Genomic DNA, 13557 nt, shown 5'->3' on the forward strand with positions numbered 1-13557 from the left:
GGACATTTTTTGAAAGTGAGAACCTGTAAATATGTATTTCTCCTGTGATATTCAACTAATTAAAGCTGATAAATGCAAACTGTCTTTTATGTCTTGCTAAACTGAATGGCTGACTCATATTTGCTTTTTTATTTTTCTGCTCCGCTGCACCCCCACCCTGTATCATAGTGAAGGGACTGATTATACAAATGCCCCAGTTCAGCAAGTTTCCATGCCCAGCTTTGTGTGGAGCAAATTAACCTTCTGGAACAGATATGTGTGCAAAATTTTTGTGGGGTGTGTGCGTATGATCAAATCTAGTGCCTGTATTGCATGCACACTGCTGAATAATACTTAGGCTTGTTTGATCTGTTATTGCTGATCAAACCTTAGACTGCAGTCCTTTACACACTTCTCTATAAGTAGCAACCATTGAACTCAATGTAGTTTACATCTGAATAAATATGTATAGAATTGCACTGTTTGTTTCAGAATTAGCACATTTGATAGAAACTTTCATGACTCATTAATTGAGTGTTTAAGTAAAGTGTTCAAGTAAAGTCTACAGCCTGAGGAAGAGTTCTATGGATTTTCAAAGCTTCTCTAACACAATATTGAGCACATAATGTGAAAAAGCAGCTTTACATTTTGCACAAACTTCTGCTTTGTTTGCTATGGTAGCAATGTGTAAATAATTTGCAGAAGATGCACTCTGCATTTTATTTGTTCCAAATAGAAATACCTGAGCTGAACCCTGGATTTCTGTGACCATCCTCAACTGTATCTGATGCAAAGCAAGTCCATATCTTGTAAAATGGTTGGGCATAACTGTTGTAGAAATGTATTAAAACAGTGTTTTTTTATTGATAAATGTTATATACTTTGTATGTTTAGCCACAGTGGAATAAATTAATGATAACTTTTGGATACCACAGTATTGTAAGAAAAGAACTTGAAAATCTTGAAGAGCTTGCAAGGAATGTACTTTAGTTTGTTTGGAGTTATCTTTGCTAAAAATAGTTTTGTATACTTAATAGTATGAGTTAGAAGTTATTTAGTTGAGACTGATGAAAAGGGCACTTATAACATGACAACCAATAATCCAAGGCTTTGTGGGGCAAAACATAGCCTTTGGCCTTTGTCACCAGATGTTCAGCAAGAAATTTCATTTTCTTTTCAGTTGCCTTTTCTGATCCTTGCGGTGGGTTGGGGTACGTAATTTGAACAATTGTGTTTCAGTTTTGAAGCAAAGGTGAGGAAGTGGAGATTTTATTGGTTTTATTTATTTTGCTAAACTGCAGGCTGTGCTAAAATAATAGATTGCTATAGCTGACCCAAGGCTATAATATAACAGATTTCAGACCCTTTATTATTGGTGGCTAAAATTTAATTATTATTGGAAATGGGTTTCACAGTTATAAAGTTATCACAGTTATCTGAGCAGGACCATATAAATAAATGTTAGACAAAATTTGTATTCTATTATCTAATAACAGCAATAATGGTTCAGCTGTGTTTATTTCAAGGACTAGATTAGTGATTGTCTTTTTTAAAAAAAACGTATTGGTAAGATTTGCATGTCTGAATATTTTGTTAACAAGTTTGTTTTTTATTGCCCAATGTTTTAAAAAAACTTCTGGACCTTTAATACCACTTCCACATTCCTTTGGTGATGAAATGGTAAAACTTCAATCATGTTTGAGGTAACCTTGTTTATGATCTGATCTAAAGTTCATTTGTTTTTCGTATAAAAAGGAAAATCTGTAAAGGGAAAGCATATAGGTTTGAATCCAGAAAATGCTGGTGGAAGAGGATGCGTGAAAAGTGACTTCTCTCTCCCTTTGCCCCTACAAATGTTTTTCCTGAGGTGTACATTGCTGAATGGAATAGGCCGTGACACACCAGACTAAGTGGGAAGAGGGGGATTACTGAAAATTGGGAGGAGGCATCTTCTGTGAGGCATTTTTTCCTTTGCACCCAATCATTTAAAAAGTTTTGTGACTCAAGTATTCCTTAATTTAAGTCTTATAGCAACATGGCCACAAAATGTTCCACTGGACTAATGGACTCCATTCTTAGGTAATGAAGATTCTCTCACATGAATCCATATGTTTGGAAACAGATAAAATATTAAAGCATAAGATAGGATCCTTTTAGTTTATGCTTGCCCCTTGGTGTTACATAATCCAAACTGCACTTTTTCATAATTGATAGTTTAGCTTATGAGCTAATTACCAATGAAAAAAAAAACCTATTTGGAATTCTCTTTCTTTTTTGCGATACATCTTTCACTTTCTCTTTGAGAACCACCAGTTAGAAAACCCACACAACAGTATTACCGATTGTTTCCATTACACACACACACACACACACACACACGAGAGAGAGAGAGAGAGAGAGAGAGAGAGAGAGAGAGAGAGAGAGAGAGAGAGAGAGATACGGTTCTCGGATCAACTGAGATGGTGATGACTAAAAGAGCTCCCCAAACTGGAGAGCTTTAAAAGCCAGAATAAAAGCAAATAAAATAAGACCGTAGATAACAAGATTGCAATACACTAAAAGTCTAATGGAATAAAATGTATTTACCACTCATCACAATGGAATTTTGGTACTAGGGCACTGCCATAGAAAAGGTCCTTTCCTGTGATTACAGCTTTCATATTTGATGAAATGAGAGAGACTGGGCCTATTATACCTGTGTATGGCTTATTTTGAAAGCTTTGTTTAATGGAACACTTCCAGAAAACAGAACAGTCAGGTATAAGTATTTTTTAAGCTCTGATGTAATTTTGGTGCTGTTTTATACTGGGTCATCTCCCCCCCCCCTTATGTGTATAGCATCTTAAAGACTTAAAATAATGTTTGTAACTTGTTTTCATCCTATGATAATCAGGGGAGCCACCAGGAGGGGTTGCCAAGAGAAAGGCTAAAGTCAAAGGTACTTTGCTACTGGAGCATTAGTGACCTTTTGTGCACACTGATTATGAATGCTTGAAATGCATGTGTTTTACCATCTTATTAAATGTGTCTACTAATTCTGTATGCAGTTCATACCAGTGTGATTTCGCATTCAAAATGTACTGAACAAAAAAATACCAAGCATTAGTTTTGGGTGTTCTTCAGCATCTTACAAAATTAGATCCATAGTACTTTAAAAACTTAATTTCTAATCCAGCTACAGGCTATGTGTGTGTGGATCTGCATATTTCTCCTGCTGGATGAAGAATCCTGTGTGCAAATTAATGCAGTGCATGCAATTCCCTAGGATTTGGGATAGGGCATGTGTGAGGCAAATATAATCATTGGATTTGTACCAGCCAACTGTCTGGGAAGGAAAAATAGGATGCTACATTCAGTCTTTCTTGTCAAATATCTAAGTAGCAGAATTCTAGCTGAATTTTCCCAGTGATGCATGAGAATTTCTGATCACTGAGTGCACTCCTTTAGATTGGCAAAAATTCTTTGGGCAAAGAATTTTATCATTTGGATAGATAAGGCTTCTACAATGTGCACGACATATGAAATACTATATGGTTTTCATATAGCTACCCCAAGCTTTCTGCTCAAAATATGCTGGGCCTTTCTTAATTAGAGTTCGTGTGTTCCTGTTGAAGGAGAAGTGCTCCCTTTTTATGTTTCATTGTAATATAGTCTTTTTTATTATCAGGGCTTTATTTCTAAAATTTATACACTGTGAAATATCTTAAAGCAGTGTACAGAAATTATTGGTTAAACTAGTTAATAACTATTAAGAAGAACATTTTTTTTCAAAAAAAAGCAAAATCAGCAATAAACTAAAAACATCCACCACAGTCCTCTCCACCACCTTTCCCCAAAAGGGAGGTATTTGCAACTGCTCAATAGTTGTTCCAGTCTAAGGGGTCCAGAGCCAGTTTCTTTAGGAGCAGTTGCACCACTGCCTCTTTTAAGGCAGGAAAAACCATTTCCTCATGCAATGAAGCATTAACCATGCTCTGAACTCAACAAGTTAGTAATACTAATCTTAAAAGATTTTTATTCCAACATAGCTCCTATTTCCATTCATGGTAGAGGGATTGTAGATCACTCAATTTTTTTTTTGTAATCACCCTTTGCAAATGTTTTTGTTAAAACAGGTATAGAAGAAAAGGCCTTGTTGGGAAGGGTGGACTAAATAATGTTTAGCAAATGTTTGTTCTCAATCTCATAATTGCTGGAGAATGTGAGCTGGAGAACATATTGGAGGGAAAGGCCAGCTGGAAGGGTGCTTTTACCACACCTGAACCTCCTGAATCCTCCCTTTCCCTGAACTTACTTCTGACATTAGAGTTTGGTTGCAAGAGGAGAGGTAATTACCTAATGGGGAAATTTTTGGCAGGTGCTTAATTCTTGCCCCAGTCTGCAGATCCCCCCCCCTCTATGTTTCCTCATAATTTCCTGAGTATTTAATTCAGAAATGTGTGCATGTGTGTTGGTGGTTTTCTTTTCCATATTCGCTAGTACTTGATTGGATTTGAGTTTTACCTGAAGTGGCATTTTTGTCATGTAATTAAAACACTAATTATGGTATCAGCATATTTTTTTTAATTAAAGGCAGCTACAATACTTCAGATCTATTTCAGTATTAATCTAGTCAAATAATATTGTCAGTTTTAATTGGAAACTGAATGCAGATTTGTGTGCCTCAATCATTTTCATAAGTCTCTGCATATATAACTTTCTAAACTATTTTAAAACTATTTTATAATGATAGAGTATTGTTGACCTCTAATAAAAAATTGTCTACATGATGGTCCTCATTAAAATCAGGTGTTTTCAGTAGGATCTTATTTTTATCTTGTGTTTACAGCACAATGGAAATACTCCATGCAGTGTCTTCTTCACAAATCATGGCCTCTGGGGTCAGTTTAACATTTCTAAAATTAGCCAATAAAACGGGTGGGGGAAGCTGTCACCCTCTAGATGTTGATGGATTTCAGTTCCAACCAGCTCCAACCAGCATGGCCCAAGGGGCAGGGTTGATTGGAGTTGTGGGCATCCACAAATTCTTCATTCCTGTTTTATGGGGTCACAGCCATTTAAACTTCAAATGAGTTGCAGTACTCACCTAGGGATGCCTAACTTTGTTTTTCACTTATCTTTTTCAAATATATGTAACTTCATGCTTAGTTTTAGCCAGTGCTTTTTTCTGGGGGAGATGCAGGGGTATGCATACCCCTAAACATTTTGTGAATCTAACTTTGGCCTCATTGAGGGGCAGTATTTCAATATGAGTAGGAAAATGAGAGTACCCCAAAACATTTTTAAAGGAAAAAAAGCACTGGTTTTAGCATTTGTGAATTGAGATTATTCATGCTTTCTGTTTAGTTCAATGATCCAGCCCCATGAGTACAGGATAGCAGATAGCACTGCCCTTTGCATAAGGTCAAGTATATCTTAAGAAAGGGCAGAGGTCAAGTATATCTTAAGAAAAAAGACCAAGCAGGTGTAAAAAGTACAGTAGCAGAATGATTGAAGTAGCGATGGGGAATCTGTGGCCCTCCAGAAATTGTTGAACTACAGCTTCCATCATTCCAGCCACAGCTTCCCCACCCCTGACTTTAAAGTATGCAAATTTAATTCAGCGTATGCTTGAACTGCTTCCTTTCTTTTTCGATATCCCCAGCCCCTCAAAATCCACGGATTGTATCAAAGCTGAGTGAACACAGTTCTGCTTTCACAGTGGGATTTTTACTTGCCTCTCCTTTCCCTGTGCACGCCCCAAAATGTGCTTTGGAGGGTCCCCCAATCCTCTCAAACAGATTTTGAGGGAACGACAAGGAGAGGAAGGGGGAGTTCCACTGCGCAAGCCAAAGTCTGTAGCATGAGCAGGATGTCAGTATTGGATATGCAAATTTTAGATACATTATAAGAAAGTTATGCCAGTTATAGACCTCTTGTAAGGTAGACCATTTTAGAATCATTGATTTACATTTAACAATGTGTCTCTTTTCTAATTTAATTTAGTAGCTCATCAGGTAGCATGATGATGTTTAAAAAGCTGGCAGCTGAATAATTTTTCAAGCAATTGAAAATTCTTTTAACATATTTAATTAAGAAATGTATACGTCAGTTTCTCTAAGGCCACTTACAATACATAAACCCCTTAAAATAGGAGAACTAGTTTAAATACTGTTAAAAGTTTGGGGAAATAGAACAGTTTTCATCTGATGCTGAAGAATAAGTTTTGGGAAGCCCTGTAAAATAGAACATCCTAAGTAGAGATTGGCACATCCCAAGTAGAGATTGCTACCTGCAGTTCTTTTGACAGTACTAATACTGTGTGATCAAGTTCTTTTGAATTGCAACCATGAATTTGTGATGTGAAGTTGGAATGTGAGTTTGGTTTAGTAATATCCAGTGTCTTAATGTGTGTTCTTTAATGAAATTTCCCCCTTTTTAAATGGGAAATTAGAAAAAATAAAAGAGATCAAAGAACCAGCCAAGAAATTGAAAGAGAAACAAGAAGGAAAGAAGGAAGCCAAAGATGAAGAGAAGAAAAAAACCAAGAAGAAAGTTGATGACTTGGAGAGAAAGGATAAGAAAGTTGCTGATGATAAATCAAAAAAAGAATCTGAAAAGGTTAAGCGAGACAGAAGAGGTGAAAAGGAGAGACCAGGGTTAGACAAGAATCTTAAAAATAAAGAAATAAAAGAATCAGCTAGTGGCAAAGAGAAAGAAATTAAAAAAATAGCTAAAGCCCTTTCTAAAGCATCTGATAGCTCAGCGAAGGATGAAGAGAAGAGGAAAAAAGTAAAATGATACTATTTTCATATCTGAATGTTGCTTCAGTTAGAACAGATAGCACGATAATGTAATATAGCACCACTAAAGCAATTTGTCTATAGCTTGTTAGAGTAAACAAGATGACAGAATCATTTGCACAAACAGCCTTAGGATATGTATGAAATTGTAAGCATGAAATATGATAGACTGCTATGAAATTCCAATTTGTACATAGTATGTCTGATAATGTCTTGTACATTCTTATTGTACTGAGATCATTTATATAATCAAATGTTTTTGGTACTCAGTATGTCACACATAAGGCTAATACAAAAATAAAACACTGAAATATTTGTAAGTGTTGTTTTACACTGGGAAGTAAAAGTATTAGGGGAAAATAAGGTAGACTAGTTTTCAATTTTTATTTTTGTGTTCAATGAACACGATCCAATTTATACACTTGGGATGATGGAATATCTTATCAATATGCATATCACTCTAGAAAGTGCAACAAAACAAATCTTTTTCAACTATTCAGAAAATAAATACATGGAAGAATGAAAGCTTAAATGGATCAATGAAAAAAGTGAAGAACAGGTGTAAAATAAATAAGAACATCTACTACAAATTATACCTACACTGCTACCACCGCTGTTTGCATTTTACAGACTGCACTGGTTTTGTTTCCTGTTGGGTAGAAAGATCGAAATACTATTATATATGTTTTAAAATAAACATTGAATATAATCTTTTCCGAAATGATATTTGGAATAGGTCCATTTGCTGTTTTTATCTTGACATGGAGAATAGTGTGTCAAAAAGTATTTGCGTCAAGGGGGAAATGTAGGAAATCTAGGGCTGAACAGACATTGGGATATGTGTTATGATCAGTGCAAGGTTTGAAAAATATATGGTTGTGTAGCTCTTTGTATCTCTGACCTTACCACAAGGAGTACTCATATATGGGTGACAAAGTACAATTTTGACATGAAAATAAAAGCACATATTTCAGCCTTGTTTTGCAGTAATAAAACACATTTAGAATTCTCATGAGATAAATGCTTTTCTTGATCATGTGAAAAAACCTATGCAATTTAAATTTTAGACATTAATGTGGTTTTTTCTGGGACCATCTCTTTCATGTTTTCTGAAATGTACCTTGGATTATGTATTTGCACCCCAAAATTTTCACTTTTGCATGAAATAGTGGATACACGCTATAGTATCATACTTGAATGGCAGAGAGATGAGTGGGGAGCAAAGCGTAGAATGCAATAATAAAATACTAGGTAAAGAGTAAAGGGACTCCTGACCATTAGGTCCAGTTGCGGACGACTCTGGGGTTGCGGCGCTCATCTCGCTTTATTGGCCGAGGGAGCTGATGTATAGCTTCTGGGTCATGTGGCCAGCATGACTAAGCCACTTCTGGTGAACCAGAGCAGAACACGGAAACGCCATTTACCTTCCTGCCGAAGCAGTACCTATTTATCTACTTGTACTTTGACGTGCTTTCAAACTGCTAGGTTGACAGGAGCCGGGACCGAGCAACGGGAGCTCACCCCGTCGTGGGGATTTGAACCGCCGACCTTCTGATCGGCAAGCCCTAGGCTCTGTGGTTTAGACCACAGTGCCACCCGCGTCCCCAATAAAATACTAGCACTTCCCTAATACCAGGGGTTATATATTTGGGTTGATCAGTTTATAGCTAGATAAGTTTTTTTTGAAAGGGTGGTGGAAGTTGGAAATTAATCTCCCAATGTAAATGGCTTCTATCCTTTCTTTGTGAGCCAAGCCAACCCTATTCTCTCGCTTTTCACCCCTTAGCTTATAATACTCTGCATGAGTAATCAAATTTAGGTAGAGCCCTTGGGGTTTGCAAATTTCAGGTGCTGCTGTTTTCCTTCCCACCCCCAGCTTACATTTTGGGGAAGCTTTTGGGAAAGGGAAGAGACTGGCTTTGAATGATGTTTTTGACAAGCCTGAGTTTTTTTAAAAAAAGAAAATCCAAAAAAGTGTAGGTGGACTCAGCCCATTCACAATCAAGGCAAATTTCTCTCCAAACTGATATGAGTGGGTCTAACCATTTCTCATTCAGCTGAGATTGATATTCCACCAGCAAAGGTCAGACTGTCACTTTTCCTTATAGCAAAGCCGATTTGTACCTATAGCACACATAGGTACAGCCTTGGGTTACGAACTTGATTCGTTCCAGAGGTCTGTTCTTAACCCGAAACCGTTCTTAACCTGAAGTGCGCTTTCACTAATGGGGCCTCCCACTGCTGCTGCGCTGCTGACACACGATCTCATCCTGGGGCAAAGTTCTCAACTCGAGGTACTACTTCTGGGTTAGAGGAGTTTGTAACCCAAAGCGTTTGTAACCTGAGGTACCACTGTAGTACATAAGCACGTTGATTAGTGTTACAAACAATTTGTCCACAAGGACAGGTTCCTGCAAAGCAGTATTATAGGGCCTGAGGACCAGGGTGGACATGGAACCTCTGGCCTATTTATATGTTTCTGAGAATGAACAAACTCCATGTGGTGTGAGACTTTCCCGCTTACCTCAACATCTGTACATTTGGTACTGTATCTAAATGGTGTGGGTGTACAGAATTTATGGTTACAAACATTAAGGGCTGCCTCTCCCCCATATGAACTGACCCGGACCCTGTGATAATCATCTCAGGCCCTTCTTCATGTGCCTTCTCCACAAAAGGTCAGGAGAGTGACAACATGAGAACAGGCCTTTTCTGTGCAGGCTACTTGTTTGTGGAATGCTCTTCGAGGAAGGCTCGCCTGGCGTCTGCATTACATATCTTTAGGTGCCAGGTGAAAACGTTTCTCTACAACCAGGCTTTTGGCTGATCAATGTTCCATGGCCTTTTAAATGTGTTTGTGGGAGGGGTTTTGTTTTGTTATTTGGTTTTTGTTTTGTTTTATTTTGTGTGTGTTGTGAACTGCGGCCTGTGATCTTTGGATGAAGCGTGGTATACAAATTTAATAAATAATAATAATAATTTGATCTTTACCTCTAACAAATGAAGATTCAGCAACTGAGTGTGTACCATTTAGATTCAGAAGGCTGAGTGTGTACCATTTAGATGTTACATCTGGTTCATGGTAAGTTTTAGGGTAGTTCATATTTTACTTTATTTTGGATTGAAACATACAGGTTGAATCTTTTGAGAAACTATTTTGCAATTCTGCATACAGAAAACCATCAAAACCATGCACATTCTTGTATGAAATGAGTTTACAGTAATATTCCATTTCCAATAAAGTTTAATGTCACCAGTTTGTCCTGAAAGAACAATGAAGAAACTGACAGTGCAATTCTATATACATTTACTCAGAAGTGAGGCTCTTTATGCTCAATGGACATTACTCTAACATGGGTGTGAGAAGGATTGCAGCCTTAGTGCCCATTTAGTAAAATCACAGAGTGCCCTATTCTCTATGACACAATCCACCAGGAAATTATGGATGTTCTTTTATGCCACTTCTGTTTACAGCAATAAGAGTTGTACCAAAGTTTTTGATGGACTATACTAGCAGTTTGTAAACTTATAAATGCTACAGAGGATAAATTGAAAGCACTGCTCAGGATTGCTTCCCCTTACTTTAAAATTGCAATGGATAAAATGAGTCCAACAGATTCCATTTTCTTGAATTGGACAATGATTACTGTAGATGTGCAGGCCTTTCTTACTGACCCCACTCATGATTTTCTGTGCTTTGTTGTGCAATATTGATGGAATATTGCCAATGTGGTCAAATTCATGCCAAATTTGAATTTTGGGAAACTGTCTTGATCAAAGATGCTAAATGATAAGATTAAAGCATGGTATTTGGATTTGACAGGTCAAGTGGCTGGATCTGTAACCTGTCTCCCATTTGAAAAATGTTTACATCCATTATTTAGATCAGGGAAAGGAAACTGTGGTTCCCCCACAACTATTAGCCATATTGATTAGAACTTATAGAAACTGAAATGGAACATTTGGAGAGCCACAGGTTCTCTATCCCTGGTTTAGTCATTTGATGGAAATGCCACTCATTTATGCCACTTCTAGCTAGAAAAAACATGTTTGTTTTTAGTGGTGCAAAATCTATTATTTGTATGCCAGGAGCATTTTACGTGTGAGAGCATTCAAAATATATTGCCTCCTTTTTTCTGCCTGTAATCTGAAGTAGTCCAATCCAGAATTCTATTCGTATGCTGCCTTATTCTGTATAATGTATAGATGAGCTCTTCCTATCTTTCACTCTCAAAAGTGTGCCATGGAGAAGGTCCTCAGAAACAGTTTAGGGGAAAGAGAGGTTGAGACATCGTTTTCATTCTCCCCCGCGCCCCTCAGTCTAGAATCTTAAGCTTGGAAAGAGACCTTCCTCCTTCTCTACCCATGAACTGGCTTTGAGTGGGAGGCAGTATTTTCATTAGCCAGTTCTTCTTGTTTCATCAATGGTAATGATCTCTATACTGGATAGGGGAGGTGTTGGTGTGGAGGTGTGTGGGGTTAAATAAGGAATGAAGCAAGGGTGAAGGGTTAGTAAAGGAGAAGAGCTTCAACCTTCATTTGAAAACAACTACTATCCCAAATCCACCTTTGGCTTCTGCTTAACAACTAAATATATATTTTAGAAGAAGTGGCCCTAGTATTTGTAGTACTATCTTTTGATGCTCTAAGTAATTAAAATTTAAGAGTGCAATCCAGAGACACATATAAGTTCACAGCAACATTTGGAGAGATTTCCTTGAAGCAGTTCATATTTACAGAGCAACTTTGGGTTTGGGCAAAAGAAAACTAATTAAAAGGCAGCTGGAAATGAAACCATACGAGAGAAGTTTTCCTTTAAGAAGATGCTGCAACAGGCTCCAAAAACTTGTTTTTTAAAAATGAAAAAAATGTTGGACATTGAAATACAATGTGGTACTTTGGTAGTTTGTATGTAGTGTGTACTCTCCTTTTTGGTAGTCTTTAGATTTGTGGGCTTGGATCCAGACTTTGTTCCCTGTGGTGGGAGACTCCTTTGAGCAGAATTCTGATCAGGGGACTCCTTCACAGGCAGAAGGGGGAAGCTGGCAATTCCTCCTTCCTTCCCTTAAAACCCTCTGAAAAAATATTATTTTGTGGGGTTGCAGGGAATCAGGGATGAGTGGACGTTTCCTCTTCTTCCCTCACCATGATCCTGCCACTGGATCAAAAACCTGAATGGAAGGAGCCATTACATTCTTTCTAAGTTTGGATTCAACCCCTTGTCATTATCTCAGTGATACCTAAGAAAGCCAAAATGTTGAATCAGAAAGGCTAAAGTTAACTTTATAACTAAACAATGCAGGACTTAAAGAAAGATCTGTCCCAGAACAGCAAAAGCCAAGAGATGCTGAAGAGGTTATCCAACCTACAGAGGAGCCACATGGGAGAGCAGGTAGGTTCTTGTGCAAACTAAGTCATAGAAAAATAAACTCCAGTCTTGCCTATCTTTTTGTATGGTAAAAGCTTTACAGCATCTGCTCTACAGCAACTTGTCCTCAATGAGAGGTTTGCAGATCTTGTCATATTGCAAACCCTCTTCCATAATGTTAACACTGTGGGAGTGCTTTCAGAATTGTTCCATTGAGGTAGCGATATGCATAATGTCACATTGAATTTCTTTCCATTTAGATCTTTCATGAAATATTAGTCAGCAGGACAAACCTAGTTTCTGGTTCATGATTTTGTGTGTGTACTTCACCAGCACATTTACACAAAATCATTCTGAACTCATCTATCAGGGAAGTAAACATATGAAAATATGCCCCAAATCAAAAAAGATAAAAAAGGAGGGTGGCATCCAATGTCATGTGAGTGGACTTATCCTTCCTTGCCTTTTCCCTGAAGCACCATGTCCACACCCCAACTTTTCTGCAGCCCTCCAGAACAGATTCTTTTGGGGGCAGTATAGGGGGAAGGGTGTATCTGTTCCACCAGCAGTGTTGGTTCCCCCTGGCAGATGAACACTGTTGGACTGCACCCCAAAATGAAATAGGTATTGAAATCATCTTTGGATGTATATTCATAAAGGTTATCTATATAACCTTTAAAACTTTTCAAATAAAATATCAATTAGCTTAAACTATTAAAAGTAGTTTCTTTACTAGAGTTCTTTATAACAGGGATTGAACTGTAGAAACACCCTAAACAGCTTTCTGTTACACTCTATACATCTGCCAGTGCATTCATTCATTTTGTTTTTGTTTTTTGCCACTCTTAGCATGAAAAATACTTTTCTTTGTTTTAGGCACTGAGTATCGTAAAAAAAAGAGTATTTTCTATAATGGAGTGGGTCCAGATTAAATATTTTAAAGACACTTAAAACAATATGCAAGTTTTCTAGTACTTGGAAGTCTTCTTGCAATATGTAGATTCCAGGCTTCCTCAACCTTGGCCCTACAGATGTTTTGAGACTATAATTCCCATCATCCCTGACCACTGGTCCTGCTAGCTAGGGGTCATGGGAGGTGTAGGCCAAAAACATCTGGAGGGCCGAGGTTGAGGAAGCCTGGATTAGTGCTACATTCATTACATGCAATGTAAAATTTCATTACATTGGCATATATCTGTGTGGAAAATAGTCAATCACTTTACATGGTTAACTTTACAAATGTTCAAGACTTGTAATTAGCTGTTTTCACTTGGTCACTATTCAAAATCACATTATATGAATCTGTGTTCTTTTTTTTAGAATTATGAAAACTTTGAACATTTTATTTATTTATATATTTGAGAGATTTCTATACTGCCCAGTGCCAAAAATGGCCACAGCACAATGTGCAACAAAACAATACAATGC

At 37.4% G+C, this 13557-nt stretch overlaps 1 protein-coding gene across 5 annotated transcripts in view; it reads left to right on the forward strand.

Moving 5' to 3' along the window:
• Positions 1–13557, forward strand: part of ASPH (aspartate beta-hydroxylase) — a 91335-nt gene that overhangs the window by 21430 nt on the left and 56348 nt on the right. For all 5 annotated transcript variants that reach the window (XM_060277784.1, XM_060277782.1, XM_060277786.1 and 2 more), the window contains one exon: positions 12064–12153. In XM_060277784.1, coding sequence (XP_060133767.1) covers positions 12064–12153 — 90 coding nt within the window. The remainder of the gene's footprint in view (positions 1–12063; positions 12154–13557) is intronic.

Source organism: Zootoca vivipara, chromosome 8 (assembly GCF_963506605.1).
Source record: "Zootoca vivipara chromosome 8, rZooViv1.1, whole genome shotgun sequence".
Classification (NCBI taxonomy): Eukaryota; Metazoa; Chordata; class Lepidosauria; order Squamata; family Lacertidae; genus Zootoca; species Zootoca vivipara.